A 15007-nucleotide genomic window follows, 5' to 3' on the forward strand; every position below is an offset into this window, starting at 1 on the left:
GTTAAGATTACAAGAGTATATTGCAGTGTATTTTAATTATTTTGTGCACAAAAATTCATTGTTTCTACATAGATTATTAATAATAATTTTCCTTAAATGTAAAATTTAATAATCTAAAATGCTATGTTAATGGCAGACTATCTGTTTGAAAAGAATATTTACTATTATAAAGAAAGTTTGGAAGCCATTATATTATACCATATAAATGAAAAAAAAAATTAAGTGCCTTTTATTTTATTTTTTTTTTGTTATTAATGTGCTAAAAGCAACAAAAAGACAATTTGATTAATTATTAAATTGATTTTCATTCTCCAAAATCATGAACAACTTTTCTAGTTTTGGTACATGTCTTATCTTATCTATTGTTACTGTTCATATAGAAAATATGAAAATAGAATTCTAGAAATAATTCTTTTTATTCTGCATTTATTTTGCAAAATAAGAGCATGAGAAATATACATTATAGTTGAGGAATCTGCATTATAGTCATAGTCATATTGTCATTGTTTGAGAGAGGATTATATGTTTTAAAACAGAGAATAAAATTAAATTAAAAAGTTTTTAGGATTTTATAATGTCTATAACTAATTTGATGATTATTTTTCTTCTATATATTGTTAAATGTCACATATACTATATTTTACTTTAATATTACAACTAGTCACATTTTATTAATTTGAGTATGAGGTATCTGTTTTATATTTGGTATTTATAATATTCTTTAAATATTTGCAAAATATATTATATATTATACAAATATGTAAACAGTATGTATCTATCACTTATTATCAAGCAATAAGATATTCGAAAAACTTAATTCAACTAAAAATATTTTTACAGTAGTTTCAAACAAACTACTTTATAGTACAAAACTATTTTCCACATTTTGTGTAGACTTATAGAAAAATTTATGTATTGTAACAATTTGTGGTAATTATCAAAATCTTGAATGGCCATAATCTAAGCATGAATGCTTCCCATTGAAAATAGTTCCTTAAATTTTTATATAAAAACATGGGGATTATGCAGATTGATTATTTTGATTGTGTGGAATTGGAGTATTGGCTTAGTTGAAGAGATATTCGGTCATTAACAGCAGTCAGATATTTTATTCGTATAGATTATTGTTAAATTATATTATCACAGTGAAATTCTTGTATTGATTCTTTTATTGTAAAAATGGTTTTTGAAGAGTTTTATTCATGAATGTTTTAATTAGAATCAAATTAATGATATTGTTAATTTCAGATATTATATCACTACTCATTCCAATTGTAATTTTTCTTTTTTAAGTGTACTTGTACAATTGCTATTAGTTCTACATATTTGTTAAATTTCCCTGATTATCATATTTGTTACTTTAAGATGTCTCAGGTAATTCAATTCTAATTTACATTTAAAATATATAAAATATTTTTAGTCATTTCTATAGAAATTGTGTTTTAATAATAATGACTACATAATATAGTCTAATGTAACGTAAATTTTTAAAGTTTTGTTTTAATTGATATCCTATGTTGAAATAACAACAAATGATGTTTTCTAAGCACATTATGTATAGAATGATGCCAAAAAGTTTGTTTGTTTGTTTGTTTGTTTCTTCTTGACATTAATTGAGATGTTTAATGTCAGAAAATAACATAATATGATTATAAGAGAATTGTATTTTTTTCTATGTACAAAAACAATTGTCATAAGACTATATTGCATGTATAAATTGTATATCTTTATTAACTGAATGTAAAATTACTTAGCTTTTTAAGTACTTCCATGGTGATGAAAGTATACCAAAAGAAAAAAAAATAGATTTTACAGGGCCATTGCATGCCTCCAGTGCAATAAAGCTATAAGGCTATTAGTTGAATCTGTATTTAACAAGAAAGAAAAGATTTGATAAAAATTATTTCAGTTTCTGCAGGATGACACCAATTTTAATAATGCAATCTCCAAAATTTGACATTTGAAAATATTTATTGGTATCTGGAGATTTTTTTAAGAAAAAAGAAAGCTATAGGACAGTTTGGCAATATTATCAACTTTAAACTCTATTGTTATTATATCTTATTCATTGTAATATACATACATTGTTTTAGTTTTAATATTGTCAGTTTGCATTAAAGCACTGTCTGCTGTATTATTTAAGTCTCACCCTTCAAATCAACCTCATGTCATGTATGTGATATATGAAACATCACATTATCCCATTATTTTTCTTTTATGCAGCAGAGGTGGTAGTCTATTTTTCTAAGACCTCTGAAGACGCAGCTCTTGTGTCTTGTACACACTTTGTCATCTGTAAAAAGTTTTTGTGTATTGTACATTTAGCACATTTGGTTGTGCTGTTATCATCATTAAAAAGAAAGGCTAAGATTTTGGGGTGTGATGATGTGTTGGTTTTGCAATTTCATAAATACAAACTTGAATTTGCAGTCACCTTAAGGTCTACTTCAGTGAAGACCAATATGTGCAGTAATTATTGTAATTTAAATATTGTAGAATATAAAGTAGATATAAAAAATATAGTTATAAATATTTTGAAGATTAANTTGTACTTACTAAACCTTTATTGTCCGGTACTTCTTAACTATTGTTTTTGGCCTCCGTTGAGGTCTGCTTTAGGTTAAAAGAACAATCGGATTCCACTCTTAAAACAAATGTTTCGTTTTAAAATATATCCGAACTTATGCGCGTGTTACATATTGTCATCATTTTCTTGAAATGTTTGTTTTAAGAGTGGAATCCGATTGTTCTTTTAACCTGAAGCAGACCTCAACCGAGGCCGAAAACAATAGTTAAGAAGTACTGGACAATAAAGGTTTAGTAAGTACGAGATTGTTCAAAATACCAGTATTTAGATTAGAAGATTTGTGATTATTATTATTATCAACCCGTCTTAATTATATATATAGATTATAGAGGGCATAAAATTTTTATGAAAACAATAATTTTATTTAATGCCATATTTAGATGAAATATTGGGTGATGAAATAAAAAGTGTACTTGTGAGAAGTAGAGCAAAAAGTTTGCTGATGCCATGAGCTGGTCATGTTTGTTATTGTTTGTGCAAGTGGGTGCTTGTTTGCTACATGTTACAAAAAACACTTAAATCTTAAACATATGAATTGAGGGATAATCCTCAATTCATATGTTTGAAATAAATAAAAAGTTTTTGGCTAATCCAATCTTTCAAGATAAATGCCTTAAAGGATTCATAGAACTTGAATATCTTAGAGTTTTATGGATCATTCTTTGTTAAATAGACCTGATGATTGTCACTAAAGTCATTAAAAAGTTTGTAGGCACAGAAGGTTCAAGATATTTTGTGTAAATTGTCATTTTAATTTTTGTTCACTTATTCTTTATGTAACTTTTTTATGAAAATTCTGTTTTGTAGGGTAAGGCATTTCCAGTTATTGCAACATTTAATTTAAATAACAATAATTAGCCAACTACCTTTGGAGTCAGTGATGAACGACAAATCAGACAAACAACACTGAGGACAATTTCATGCTACTGTTGATTGCATGGATCAATCTCTTAATTGGACCAAATGATAACAAAAGTATTTGCACTGAATATGCTATTTGTCAGTGGGGCTGATTTGTTATGACCAACCAAAATGCAATACTCAATATCAAGCACCAGACAATCATTGTTAGCTTTCAAGTTTTCTATCTAAAAGAAGTCATAAATCCATGAATGTCTCACTTTGTTTATTAATTCTTCAATAAAATATTTTTTATCATCTCTCTTACTATGTAGGCTTTGATAAATTCATATCCTGATTGGTTAGTGTCAAAACCCTCATTGGCTGCTCATTGACTTCTCTGGTTTGACTATAAATATTTAACTTTTAAATCTATCCAGTTGTTAATTGGCTGACCTACTGCAGTCATCATGACAATTAAATCTGTACAGTCGAACCCTCCATGACACTGTTGATAATTCCGCTTTATATGAATTACATGCTGTACGAATCACTTAGATTTTACAAATATGTGAGCCGTTCACAGCCCGGCACATGTATTTGTAAAATCTAAGTTACTCATACAACATGGAATTCATATAAAATAGAATTATCAACAGTGTTATAGGGGGGTCGACTGTATTTGGTTCATTTTGTGTTCGGTAAGTACTCCTGTACTCTAGGTGTCTTGGAGATCCTTATGGACAAGTTTACTCTGAGGAGTATTTGTGGTTCCTCCCTGACAGACTAATTTCAAGAGAATATGGAGTTATTCCTGGCGGTTCTGTCCTGCAAGACTTGTTCTGCAAAACTTGTTCTACAAGTACTCAAGATGTCTTGGAGGCCCTTATGGACAAGTTTACTCCAAGGAGTTTTGCGGTACCTCCATAATGGTCTTATTTCAAGAGAATATGGAGTTACTCCCGGTGTTTTCTCTGCACACTTTTCCTCTATATTATTTCATTGAACTTTCTCTTAGCTTTAATTTTAGTTATTAAGTTTATTTTTCTTATGTTAGTTATTAAGTTCTAAATACTCTGTCTGCAATATTTTCTACATATGATAACTCTGTATACATTGCTATTCTTTAATAATATTTCATTGTTATTCTGTATTAATGTTATTAATGTATTGATTATTCTCTCTGTAATATTTTGTATTTAACTGACAGTTTTGTATACACTGTTAATATGTACTATTGTAAATGTATATAATTTTTCTCAGCTGTGCTCTTGCGGTGCTGAGTATGTGCCTCGAGCACCTAATAAAAACGATTGATTGATTGATTGATTGCTGTGCTGTTCCGTGACGAAAACAAGCTTGAGCAACAGCGATGTCGAATGGTGCACACTCGGTGAGTAATCCTACAATTTTTTGTTTATAGCGTAGTTTATACGGATTATTTCCAAAAAAATATACGTATTTTGGAAATGTTGAGTCGGATTAGTCTAGAATCGATTAATTTTATGGAAGAAAACCTTTCAAACAGCCGTAGTCCGTAAACTATGATTCCTACAAAATTGATTCATAAAGAACGGAACGTATCTACCGTTTATAGGGGGATCGACTGTATGTGATAACTGTCAAGTTTTGTAGCAATTGGTGGAACGGCACAAGCGTACATAGCGAAAAAACAAACAAACATCCTTATATATATAGCAGGTAAGACCGGCATTGCCCTAGCAAAAAATAAAAACAAACGTTAAGGTTATTTCGTATTTCTAACCTTTCTATCGTATTATATTACAGTAGTTGATTTAAACTTACAAAGGTTATAATGTATACCATAAAGCTTACGTAAGAGTTTATCACATCGAGCGCCCACTCATATCACATTTTAAAAATTCTTTAAATTGTGTACAATAGAGGAATAAATAATTTTTAAAAGTGTTAGATTGGTCATTCGGTGTAATAAATCCTTTCGTAAGATAACCTTTGTAGTTATATAAATCAAATATAACAAACATTAAAACGAAAACCATATAAAAGAGTTTGGCTATTTCAGCTTACCAGTGTCACGTTTATCGCGATATTCGGATGGTAAAAATAAGAATGTTTGTTTGTTTGGATGTTTGTTCGCTATACACTCCTAGGCCATTCGATCAATTGCTACGGCAGTTACGTGTAAACACTTCAAACTTGGATAATGTCGTACATCCCACCCGAAAATATCGATTAATTAATTTCTGTCTACATTTGATTGCTGGTTTTACATGCAGCTCCATCTATTGGGAAAAAATTAACTAAATATAATTCTTACAAAAAAGGATATAATTAAAAAATATATATTATATTCACCGAATTAATGAGAATGATATAGCGCGAAATAGATGTGCAAATACACCTTTACTGGGACAGGTAGCATATAACACTTGTCGGTGTCGGTGTGGAGTATAGTAGTGTTCTGCCCCTGTACATCATACTTTTCCTGTTAGCAATAGAGTCGTACCGGTTATTTATCCGATTCCGTTTGGGGGAATTTTGAATCGAAATAACGTGACTTCCGGTGCAAACCGGAAATACCTATATAGTTAGTTAATCTGGGCCTTCTGCCCTAAACTTTCCTGGTCTCGACTTTCATCTATTTAACTCCGTTCTCGTGTTTAACTTTTTCTATTCTGTGAGCACCAACAAGGTTCTTTGTGAACTCGACCCAACTCATAATGGGCCCGAATAATGAGCCGAGTCCGGATTTGATTCCGGGTCGCAGAGAGGTAGATTGATGCATCGATATAAATGGGGACTGTCATATGGTTCGTATCGCTTCACCAGATTGAAGAAACCTTGTCGTAGAAGTCTGTTGCTCTGCATACAAAGTTTCGAATGGCTTTTCCACTTCAGTGCTGGTGAAACACTGACATCTTACGAGTTAAATAAAAAAATCTTATAAAAGAATTATTTTAGTATTTTTACGTGAATAAAGTCTTTAAATTTTGGTAACAGATTAATAAAAATACGTGGGAAGTATGTTCTCGTAAATATTGTTTGTTTAGTTATGGCAATGCAACACTAGGCTATCTGCCTAGGAGATGCCTTGGAAGGTCTTTTTAAGGGAAACTAGTCCCTATTTAGGCGTTACAGACGTGGAGAAAACCCGGAAAACTCCACGTGGCCAGCCCGTCCGAGCGAGGCGCGAACCCACGACCCGAACTCCCAGTGTTCGGGGAACGAAGACCGCTTGGCCACTGGTGGGCCCTCTCGTAAATATTACTTTTATAAAAAAATTATTGGGTTACAATTTGAAAAAATTGTAGATCTATAAATTTCCATTGTTGTCTGTCCGTCTCTCTTTCCTTAAGTTAGTAGTATGTTAACGGAACTGAAGTTTCGTAGCAATTAGTGGAACGTCCTAGGAATGCATATCGAACAAACATTCTCGTTTATAGATATAGATTTAAAATAACAGACCACGTTTACTTATATTTCCAATAATTTAATATCATATAGAATTCAATATTTGTAAATCTTTTGTGAAAATGTTTTTAATTACGAAGAAAAACAAATTGTATATAATTTCATTAATCTGTTTTGATTCATTTCTTAAGTATATTTTAATAGCTTTATAATCTTCGTCATTCATTTTCTTTCCTCACGATTGTGTTAATTCGTACAGCTTCAAATTTTCACTTTGATCGACCGATGGTAATTGTTTACGGGGCTTTGAAATTCGTTCTCCTTTCTTACGTATCTAAAAATTGTTTTAATTGATGAATTAATAAATTTAATTCGTACAAAACAAAGAAAAAAAAACTGTCAAAATTGACGTGATTTACCGGTGATGGGGAAGATTCATCAGTCAATACGGATTTTGGATAACGTTTATATCTGCGTTTGCGATAAATTTTCTTATTTCTTCCTACCGAATTTTTCTGTCGAGTTTTACTAACAGAAGAAATTTGAGTTTTTGTAAATTCTGGACGAGGAGCATTCAAATGACTCTTCGCTATTGTCTTTGTCTCCGATTCAATTCGTTTTGATGCTCGCACTTTTGAAATTTCTGAATCGGAATCACGTTTTTCTTGTGCTCTAGAAAAACATTTTTGAACTTGCTTCAAATTAGTCAAAGATGCTTCAGGGCGGAGAGTTACCAAAGATTCTTTATCGCCGAGAGGCAATGGCTCTTGTTTCTGTGATCCGTTGTGAATTTGGCTTAAAAATTTATTCTTGCAGTTTTGAGTATTTCCTAAATAATTATCCCTACGAAGTTTTTGATCAACGTCGTGATTTTCAGAAAACGTTTTTGATTTCGTATGATCGCCTACGTCTTCGTACTCGTAATCAGTATTGCTAAGAGAATCGCTTTCTGAATACCGCAAAGGAATATTGCGTACATCTTCGTCCAAATTGTCAGATCTACTGGAATGAAAATCGGAAATAATCGAGTCGAATCTACGAGGAACAGAAGATTCAAAAGAGGAGGACGCGGCTCTAGTCCAATGTCCAGATGCAGTCCTCCTCCATTTAATGCTTTCTATACTCTCCCCCCTTCTGCTTTCCTTTAACGAAATACTACTGCAGGAGTAATCCCATTCAAAAGAATCAAAATTGGCTNTAAACCGTTTGATTTTTGTATTAAAGTTTTTTTAATTGATTGATGATTGATTCAATCAACTAATTTGTTGATTGTATTAACTTGATTCTTTAGATATTGAAAATTAAATAAATAACAATATGTTAATTTAAGCGTACAGAAACGTTGCTGTTGTTCCAGCAAAAATCTTGATTTCACTTTACCGAGTGCCTAGTAGGTAATTTGCAGATTACCTAGATACTCTGCACATAGGTAATTTGAGAAATGAAATAATTTTCGCAGCTTTAACGGATCACCCTAGTTAATTCGCAGATTAGCTAGGTAATCCGCACATTAACGGATTTCGAACTTTAGCGGTAACATGTGTATCGATAAAAGGAATAATTTGATTAGTAACATTTTTTTAATATTCAGATTGTCATGTAATAAATAATAAATATATAGCAGAAATTTATTAGTTCTTATTACTAGCATTGTACGTAACATTCTAACAAAAATACCAAAATGTAAAATTGGCCGATTACCGATTACTTACCGATTATTCGGTAAGTAATTAGAATTTATTATTTATACCACGGAATGGTATAAATAACTATTATATGCCTCGATTAACTTTGCGCCGCACGTTTACAACATCCCGTGACTCAGTGAACGTCCCGCATTGACTCACGGGAAATTTGTTGAAAAAATGGCGGATACATTTAAAATCGAGGTTTACCAGCGAAGGTAAATAAACAAATTAAACTATTTTAAAGTATTTATAGAATGTTTAATAGGTCCATATGAACGCGATTGAGACGGTAAGATTTTCCCTCCGAATGAAGGGGTGGCGACCCTTCCAGAGATATAGCCTTCCGAAAATTATTCTAAGGGTTACGTGACCGCCTGTTTGCCACAATTTACCCCGCGAGTGAGCGGGTCGGCGACCCCCGAGTGTGCGTGAGTGCGCGTTAATCTCTTTTTTCGCGCGGTAGGCTCCCTTTTGACCACGGTATCACGTGACCGGAAATGACGTAGGCGAATTTTCGAGGGCTTATATCTCGCGAAGGGGTACGGTTCCTTTGACTTTATTCTTCGCACAGGGGGCTATAGTTTGGGGGTCGCCACCCCTTTATTCGGAGGGTAAATCTTACTATTGGGACTTTAATTAATGGAGCTGTAGAGCGTATTGATAGGAACAAAAAGGTCAAAGGAACCGTGCCCCATGGAAATTTGTAAAGAACGCCCACTAGGGGGCGTCCCGGGCTACTAGTTACTGATAAACCGTTTCATGTGTACCAGTAATCAGGTTATAATTGTGAATAATCAGATGTGAATAACGCTGTTGGGCCCTTAACAGCTGTAAAGCGTGTCCTTTCTGTAAATCCGCAATTTTACCATAAAGATCTTCGTAAACATTTAATAAATTACATTACGAAAAAGTTTTTAAAAATCCTGCGTACGAGCCTGCACGTGTATATAAAACGCATTGGAACAGATGATAGCGTTAAAACATTTCTAGGCATGCACAAGTTTCACTTTCTCTTCAAGCAGAACATATAAGAGGTAAAAATTATAAATTTGGAAATTTTCTTGTTGATAAATGAATTATACATACGGGAAATGCCCTAATAGCGAGTGATTATTGTGCTCAGGTAGCAAATGTAATCAGTCTCTGAAAATTTCAACTGGGGATAAGTACATCTTTATTTTAAATTGTTCGATTTAATCGCGCATAAACTACATATACGCGTATTTAGCCTCACATTCGTGCTTTTTGTTTATAATATGCTATTAGGCCAAAAACAGCATCAGAATCCAATATGGCGACGATAATCACGCTGACGTAAGCCAAGTTCAACAACAAGTACCATTAGGTGATGGGTGACATTTCGTTCGTTTCTTATATTTCAAACAATAGACTATTAAATGACGAAAATTGAGTAGACAATAAAAAACTTACAAATTCTAACAACTACTCCAGAAAATCACAAACTAGAGGCATTAGAAAGCGAATATCTAACGACCCAGGCAAAAATTGTCACACACAGACTGCAGAAGTGTAGAAACACCAAATAATTATAAATTGTGACTATTGTCGTATATAAATCTTTAAGTGAAATTATAATTTATATAAATAAATAATAATATATCATATCTTAAACAAAAATATAGCATATCTTTATATTAATAATACGAACGTGACGATCCGAATGGCAAAATCGTTCACACTACAATATAACGCACCCGCACGTCACACACAACGAACATTCCTTCTCAGATTATCGGTCGTGTCTTTTTCGTGCCGACTACGATTAGTGTGAATATGATGATTTAAATTTAATAAAATAATGATTTGTCGTGTCACTCGCTGCAGCTGGTGAGGCGCGAACCCGTGATCTATCGTCGTTCGGCGGTTTTATCCACTCGGCCACTGGTGGGCCTAAGTCGAAGAAGACACAAATGAGAAAGAGCTGTAGTATAGTTTCCGAAAAGATATAGGCAAAGATTTCATTTCAATATATTAATTGAAATGGAATTTAAGTTACTTAATGCGTGTGCCAAACCGTAAAACTCTGCGTGAAAAAGTTTAATTACTTGTATCGGGCTAGGCACCGCGCGTGCCAAGTGCATTTTCCAGTGGCCGGGTGGATAAAACCACCGAACACTAGTTACAGTAGTCGTGGGTTCGCACCAAACCAACGGACTGGCCACGTGGAGTTTTCCGGGTTTTCTTCTAAATGACGAGTTTCCCATAAAAGATCTCCCGGAAAGTATTTCCCTTGGCAGATCGTCCATGAGTCGCGTTGCCTAAATTTAATAAAATCGAGCACGCTCAAGTATAAAGTACGGTACGTGCAAATTTGCTTCCGCTAGTCGGCAGGATACGGGAATATTGTGTTCGTTTTCACATTGTCGATTAATGCGTGCCACCTACAAGCAAGCAAATATCAAAAAATTTAACAAAGTCCAAAGAATTGCAGTATTTCGAATTGCCTACCGTACTGCGCCCACCTCGGTCCTTTCGGTCATAAGCGGACTCTGCCCTCTATACCTTAAAATTGGAGCAGCTATGTGGTCTCGGAATCTCAAAAACACAACTGACCTCTCTAACTGGAAAGACAAAATTCACACAAAACCCTTCCAAACCTTCCTGACAAAATCTACCAAGATCTCATTACCAACGGTATCGAGAAAATTCCAAACTCCTATATAGTATGACTCTTTCCACGAACATCCAGGACCTCGCTTACCGTGATGAGAATAACCAGGACTATAAAATACAGTGAAAACTGCTTAGGCGACCACCCGTCAAAACGGGCAAAAATTTCTGGCACCGAATAGTTTATCCACAAAGTCTTCGTATAAGTTACCCGTATTAAACTACCACCCGCGTAACGCGACGCGGGCATCGATTTTTGGTCCGAAACAACATACAACAACTGTAATAAGCGACCACTTCCGCGAAGATATCTGGTCTAAACTATTGTTCGACAACGTTTCCGCCTCCTAATATAATTAATTAATCTAAACTGTCGTTCGAACCCATCTCGGACACTGCTCCCACCCTGGAAATTAGGTGCGGGTGTTAACGAATTAGTCTAGCGACAAAGGAAATTCATTTCAGTTTATTCGAAATTGTCCGAAAAACGAAAGAAATGCAAAGCGCCGTCGTTAGAAGATGGCGTTAAAGTTATCGCAACAGCAATTAGCGGCCAAGTTTAACCGTGGGAAAACGAAATTGATTTTACCGTAGACTTACAGTATTTTCCTTGGGGTATAAAATATTGTACGATTAATCGGCTGATCTCATCGTTTGATAAAATTTATTTTTATTTATTTATTTATTTTGAAGCCTATACACAGTACATGCGCGATAAATAGTTTCTATATCGACCTACCTTATTTCCACTATATTTTTAGAAAAATAATATCCAAGTCATTTTCGCAGGCAAAATATTCAAAAAACAATAAACGCATTAATGCAAAAATCATTTTTACGGGCAACCTTCCTTTTTCGAATGTAATGAAATCGTATTATGAGAAAAAATAATAAAATCCTTTTATNATTAATTAGTAATTTTAATTATACACTGGAACAGTTAATTGAGTAAATTCTATTTGAGTTTTTAAAATTAGTGTGTTTATATTATCACATTCGAATATCCAACCTATTCAACAAACTTGTTAATCCTACCTAAATGTTCTAACAATACTGTAATTATGTACTTTTTAATTTAAATAAATGATTTTATACGGTTAAAACGTTTAATAATGAATAGGTCTTAGCTTATCTGTAACATTTTAGTTTGTTTATATATGAGGTGATTGGAAAGTAAGTAGGCATTTTGAAGTTGCTGTTTTGCAATAATGTCGTAATAAAATTTGTATGTGCGTGTACAACAATCATTGGAATTATTATTCCCACATGGGTGGTTTGGACAGTGGCAAAAGATGACTGACTGCTTGTTTGTTTAGCAGCAAGTTCAGATTTCTGCACAGAGATAATGGCATATAGTGAAGGGACTTGATGCCAACAAGGAAAACAACAAGAATTTGAAGCCAATGACCACAGGCTTGGTGGCAGTAGAGAAATGGCTGTCCATCCATATGACAAGCCATCAGGGACTGAATGGAAGGCGGTTGGAGGAAATTGGTGAATGGCATCAATGCCTAATTGTATCCATATAATAAGGTACAGTACATGTCAATTTTCACCATCTTTGCTTCAGAAGTATAGAAATTATTGTGATTTCTCGATATCTAAGTTACATTCCACCCATCCTGTAGAATTCACTGGATGCAAAATAAACTTCATAACTAACTAATCTATAATAATCTTTTTTGCCTCTAAGATGCATTTCTTTGTGGTACTAAGAGTGCCTCTTTAGGCACCTATCATGGGTTCGGCCAAGCCCACAATGGTGGCAGCCTGATACGTCTAGGACAAACTGCCAAAGAAAAATCCTGAAATGCTTTGACCCAGATTCGAATGGAAATATCTAGAATCTAGAGTCTGAGGCTCTAGAATACCCATATTTTTAGCAAATCTATAATATATAACCCATCGAACCGGTATCCGTCCGCGTAACGGTATGCCAAAAACGGGCACTAGAGGCGCCCTAGCGAAGATTTTAAATTAACAATAAATTATTTTTATTTGTAATAGGAATTTATTAAGGATGCACCGATAAGCAAAATGGACTATTACCGATTAATCGGCCGATTAGTGTTAATAATTTATTGCATTAATAGTGTGAGATCCTGGAGTTAATTATAATGTGGAAAAAATCCATTTTTCTCCACCTGGTATTTCCATCTCCCTCGGGTCAGGTAAACAAGAGACGATCGAATATCCTCGCAAAATCAACAATCTCTTCCTCTGTTTCTAAAATAAATCTCAACACTTAATCGTTGACGCGTGGAAACTTCGACATTGTTTAAAAAGCTGAAGTGTTTCTGTGTTTAACAGAAACAAAATATATTTCTTTAACCGCTGATATTTGGACAGCAACTACAAACAATTCTCTTTAAGTGTAACAGCTCACTGGTTGAAGGATGATTTTCAGCAGGAAAGAGCTGTTTTGCAAATCGTTTCCTTTGAAGGTTTCCACACAGCTACAGGAATCAGTGAACAGTTAAAAATTGTTCTTGAACAGTATAAGTTGACAAGTGATAAGATATTCTTAGTACTAAGAGATTCTGCAGTAAATCTGGTAGCTGGAATTAGGAATTGCAACTTAGAAGCATTATCATACGCTGCAGCTGACACTAAACGAATGCATATTTTCTAAACAAGATGTGAAAAGTATAATCACAGTTAATAGAAATATTGTCACACATTTTAATTATTCTTCTGTAGCTGTAATCAAATGAGAATATTTGCAAGAAAAGTTAGGTTTGCAGAAACACAAATTAATTCAAGATGTTCCTACTCGCTGGAATTCTACATACTGTACTTCATGTTGGAACAGCAAAAGGCCCTTGTCACATATACTATAGATAATAAAATTCCTACGTTGAGCCCATATCAGCGGTCTCTCGTTGAAAAAATTGTTCTACTTGTAAAACCATTCAAAGAAATTACTGTGGAAAGCCAACAAACGAGAAGCCACTTCATCTTCAATAATTCCCACAATACAGACTCTGAAATTATTCTTATCAAAAGCAAAGATCAGTAGTTCCTTTAGTGGCATTAATACCACAACAGAAGAACTAGAAAATCCAATAGAAAAAAGATTTTCAGCATATAGAAAAAACAAGTCTTTATGCTTGTCATTTTTATTAGATTCAAAATGAAATTTCAAAAAGAGGATATGCTAGAGGAAATCTCAATAAGAATTAAATCTGAAGCTTCTACTTCTGGAGGTGAATTTCTAAGTTTTTCTGATTTATTTGATGAATTAGCTTCTGGTAAACGAAAGAATGAAGAATAGCATGTTTTTAAAAAGAAAGGAAAAAACGAAAGAGACGAACAAACGTTTCGATCAAGAATTAGAAACATATTTACATTTATCTCTAATTTGAGCAAAATAGCTATGAAATATTTAAGTGCCATTGAAAGTGAAAAAGTTTTCAGCATTTATGAGCCGGAAAAAAATAGGTTATGCCCTGAAAATGATGAAATTCTCATGTTTTTGCATTGTAAAACCCTTAAATTGTATTTTATTTGTTTTATATGTTTAAACTTTAAACTTGTGAAACAAATAAAAATTTAATTTTTCTTCTTAACCTATTCAATACTTTTTCTTATGTAAAGTTTATATTTATGTTAACTTTATATTATACATTATATTATACTTATATGTGTTACCGCTAAAGTTCGAAATCCGTTAATGTGCGGATTACCTAGCTAATCTGCGAATTAACTAGGGTGATCCGTTAAAGCTGCGAAAATTATTCCATTTCTCAAATTACCTATGTGCAGAGTATCTAGGTAATCTGCAAATTACCTACTAGGCACTCGGTAAAGTGAAATCAAGATTTTTGCTGGAACAACAGCAACGTTTCTGTACGCTTAAATTAACATA

The 15007-nt window shown here is 33.3% G+C and overlaps 1 protein-coding gene across 1 annotated transcript in view; it reads right to left on the reverse strand.

The window, feature by feature from the left end:
- Positions 1–6937: 6937 nt before the first annotated feature.
- Positions 6938–15007, reverse strand: part of LOC111623228 — a 13277-nt gene continuing 5207 nt past the window's right edge. Inside the window, exons 3-4 of the mRNA XM_023365724.1 lie at positions 7240–8015; positions 6938–7154 (exon numbers count right to left, since the gene is read on the reverse strand). Of these exons, the coding sequence (XP_023221492.1) occupies positions 7056–7154; positions 7240–8015 (875 nt within the window). The 3' untranslated portion in view covers positions 6938–7055. The remainder of the gene's footprint in view (positions 7155–7239; positions 8016–15007) is intronic.

The sequence above is a fragment of the Centruroides sculpturatus genome, unplaced genomic scaffold (assembly GCF_000671375.1).
Source record: "Centruroides sculpturatus isolate CEXI.00-Female unplaced genomic scaffold, Cexi_2.0 scaffold8, whole genome shotgun sequence".
Taxonomy (NCBI): Eukaryota; Metazoa; Arthropoda; class Arachnida; order Scorpiones; family Buthidae; genus Centruroides; species Centruroides sculpturatus.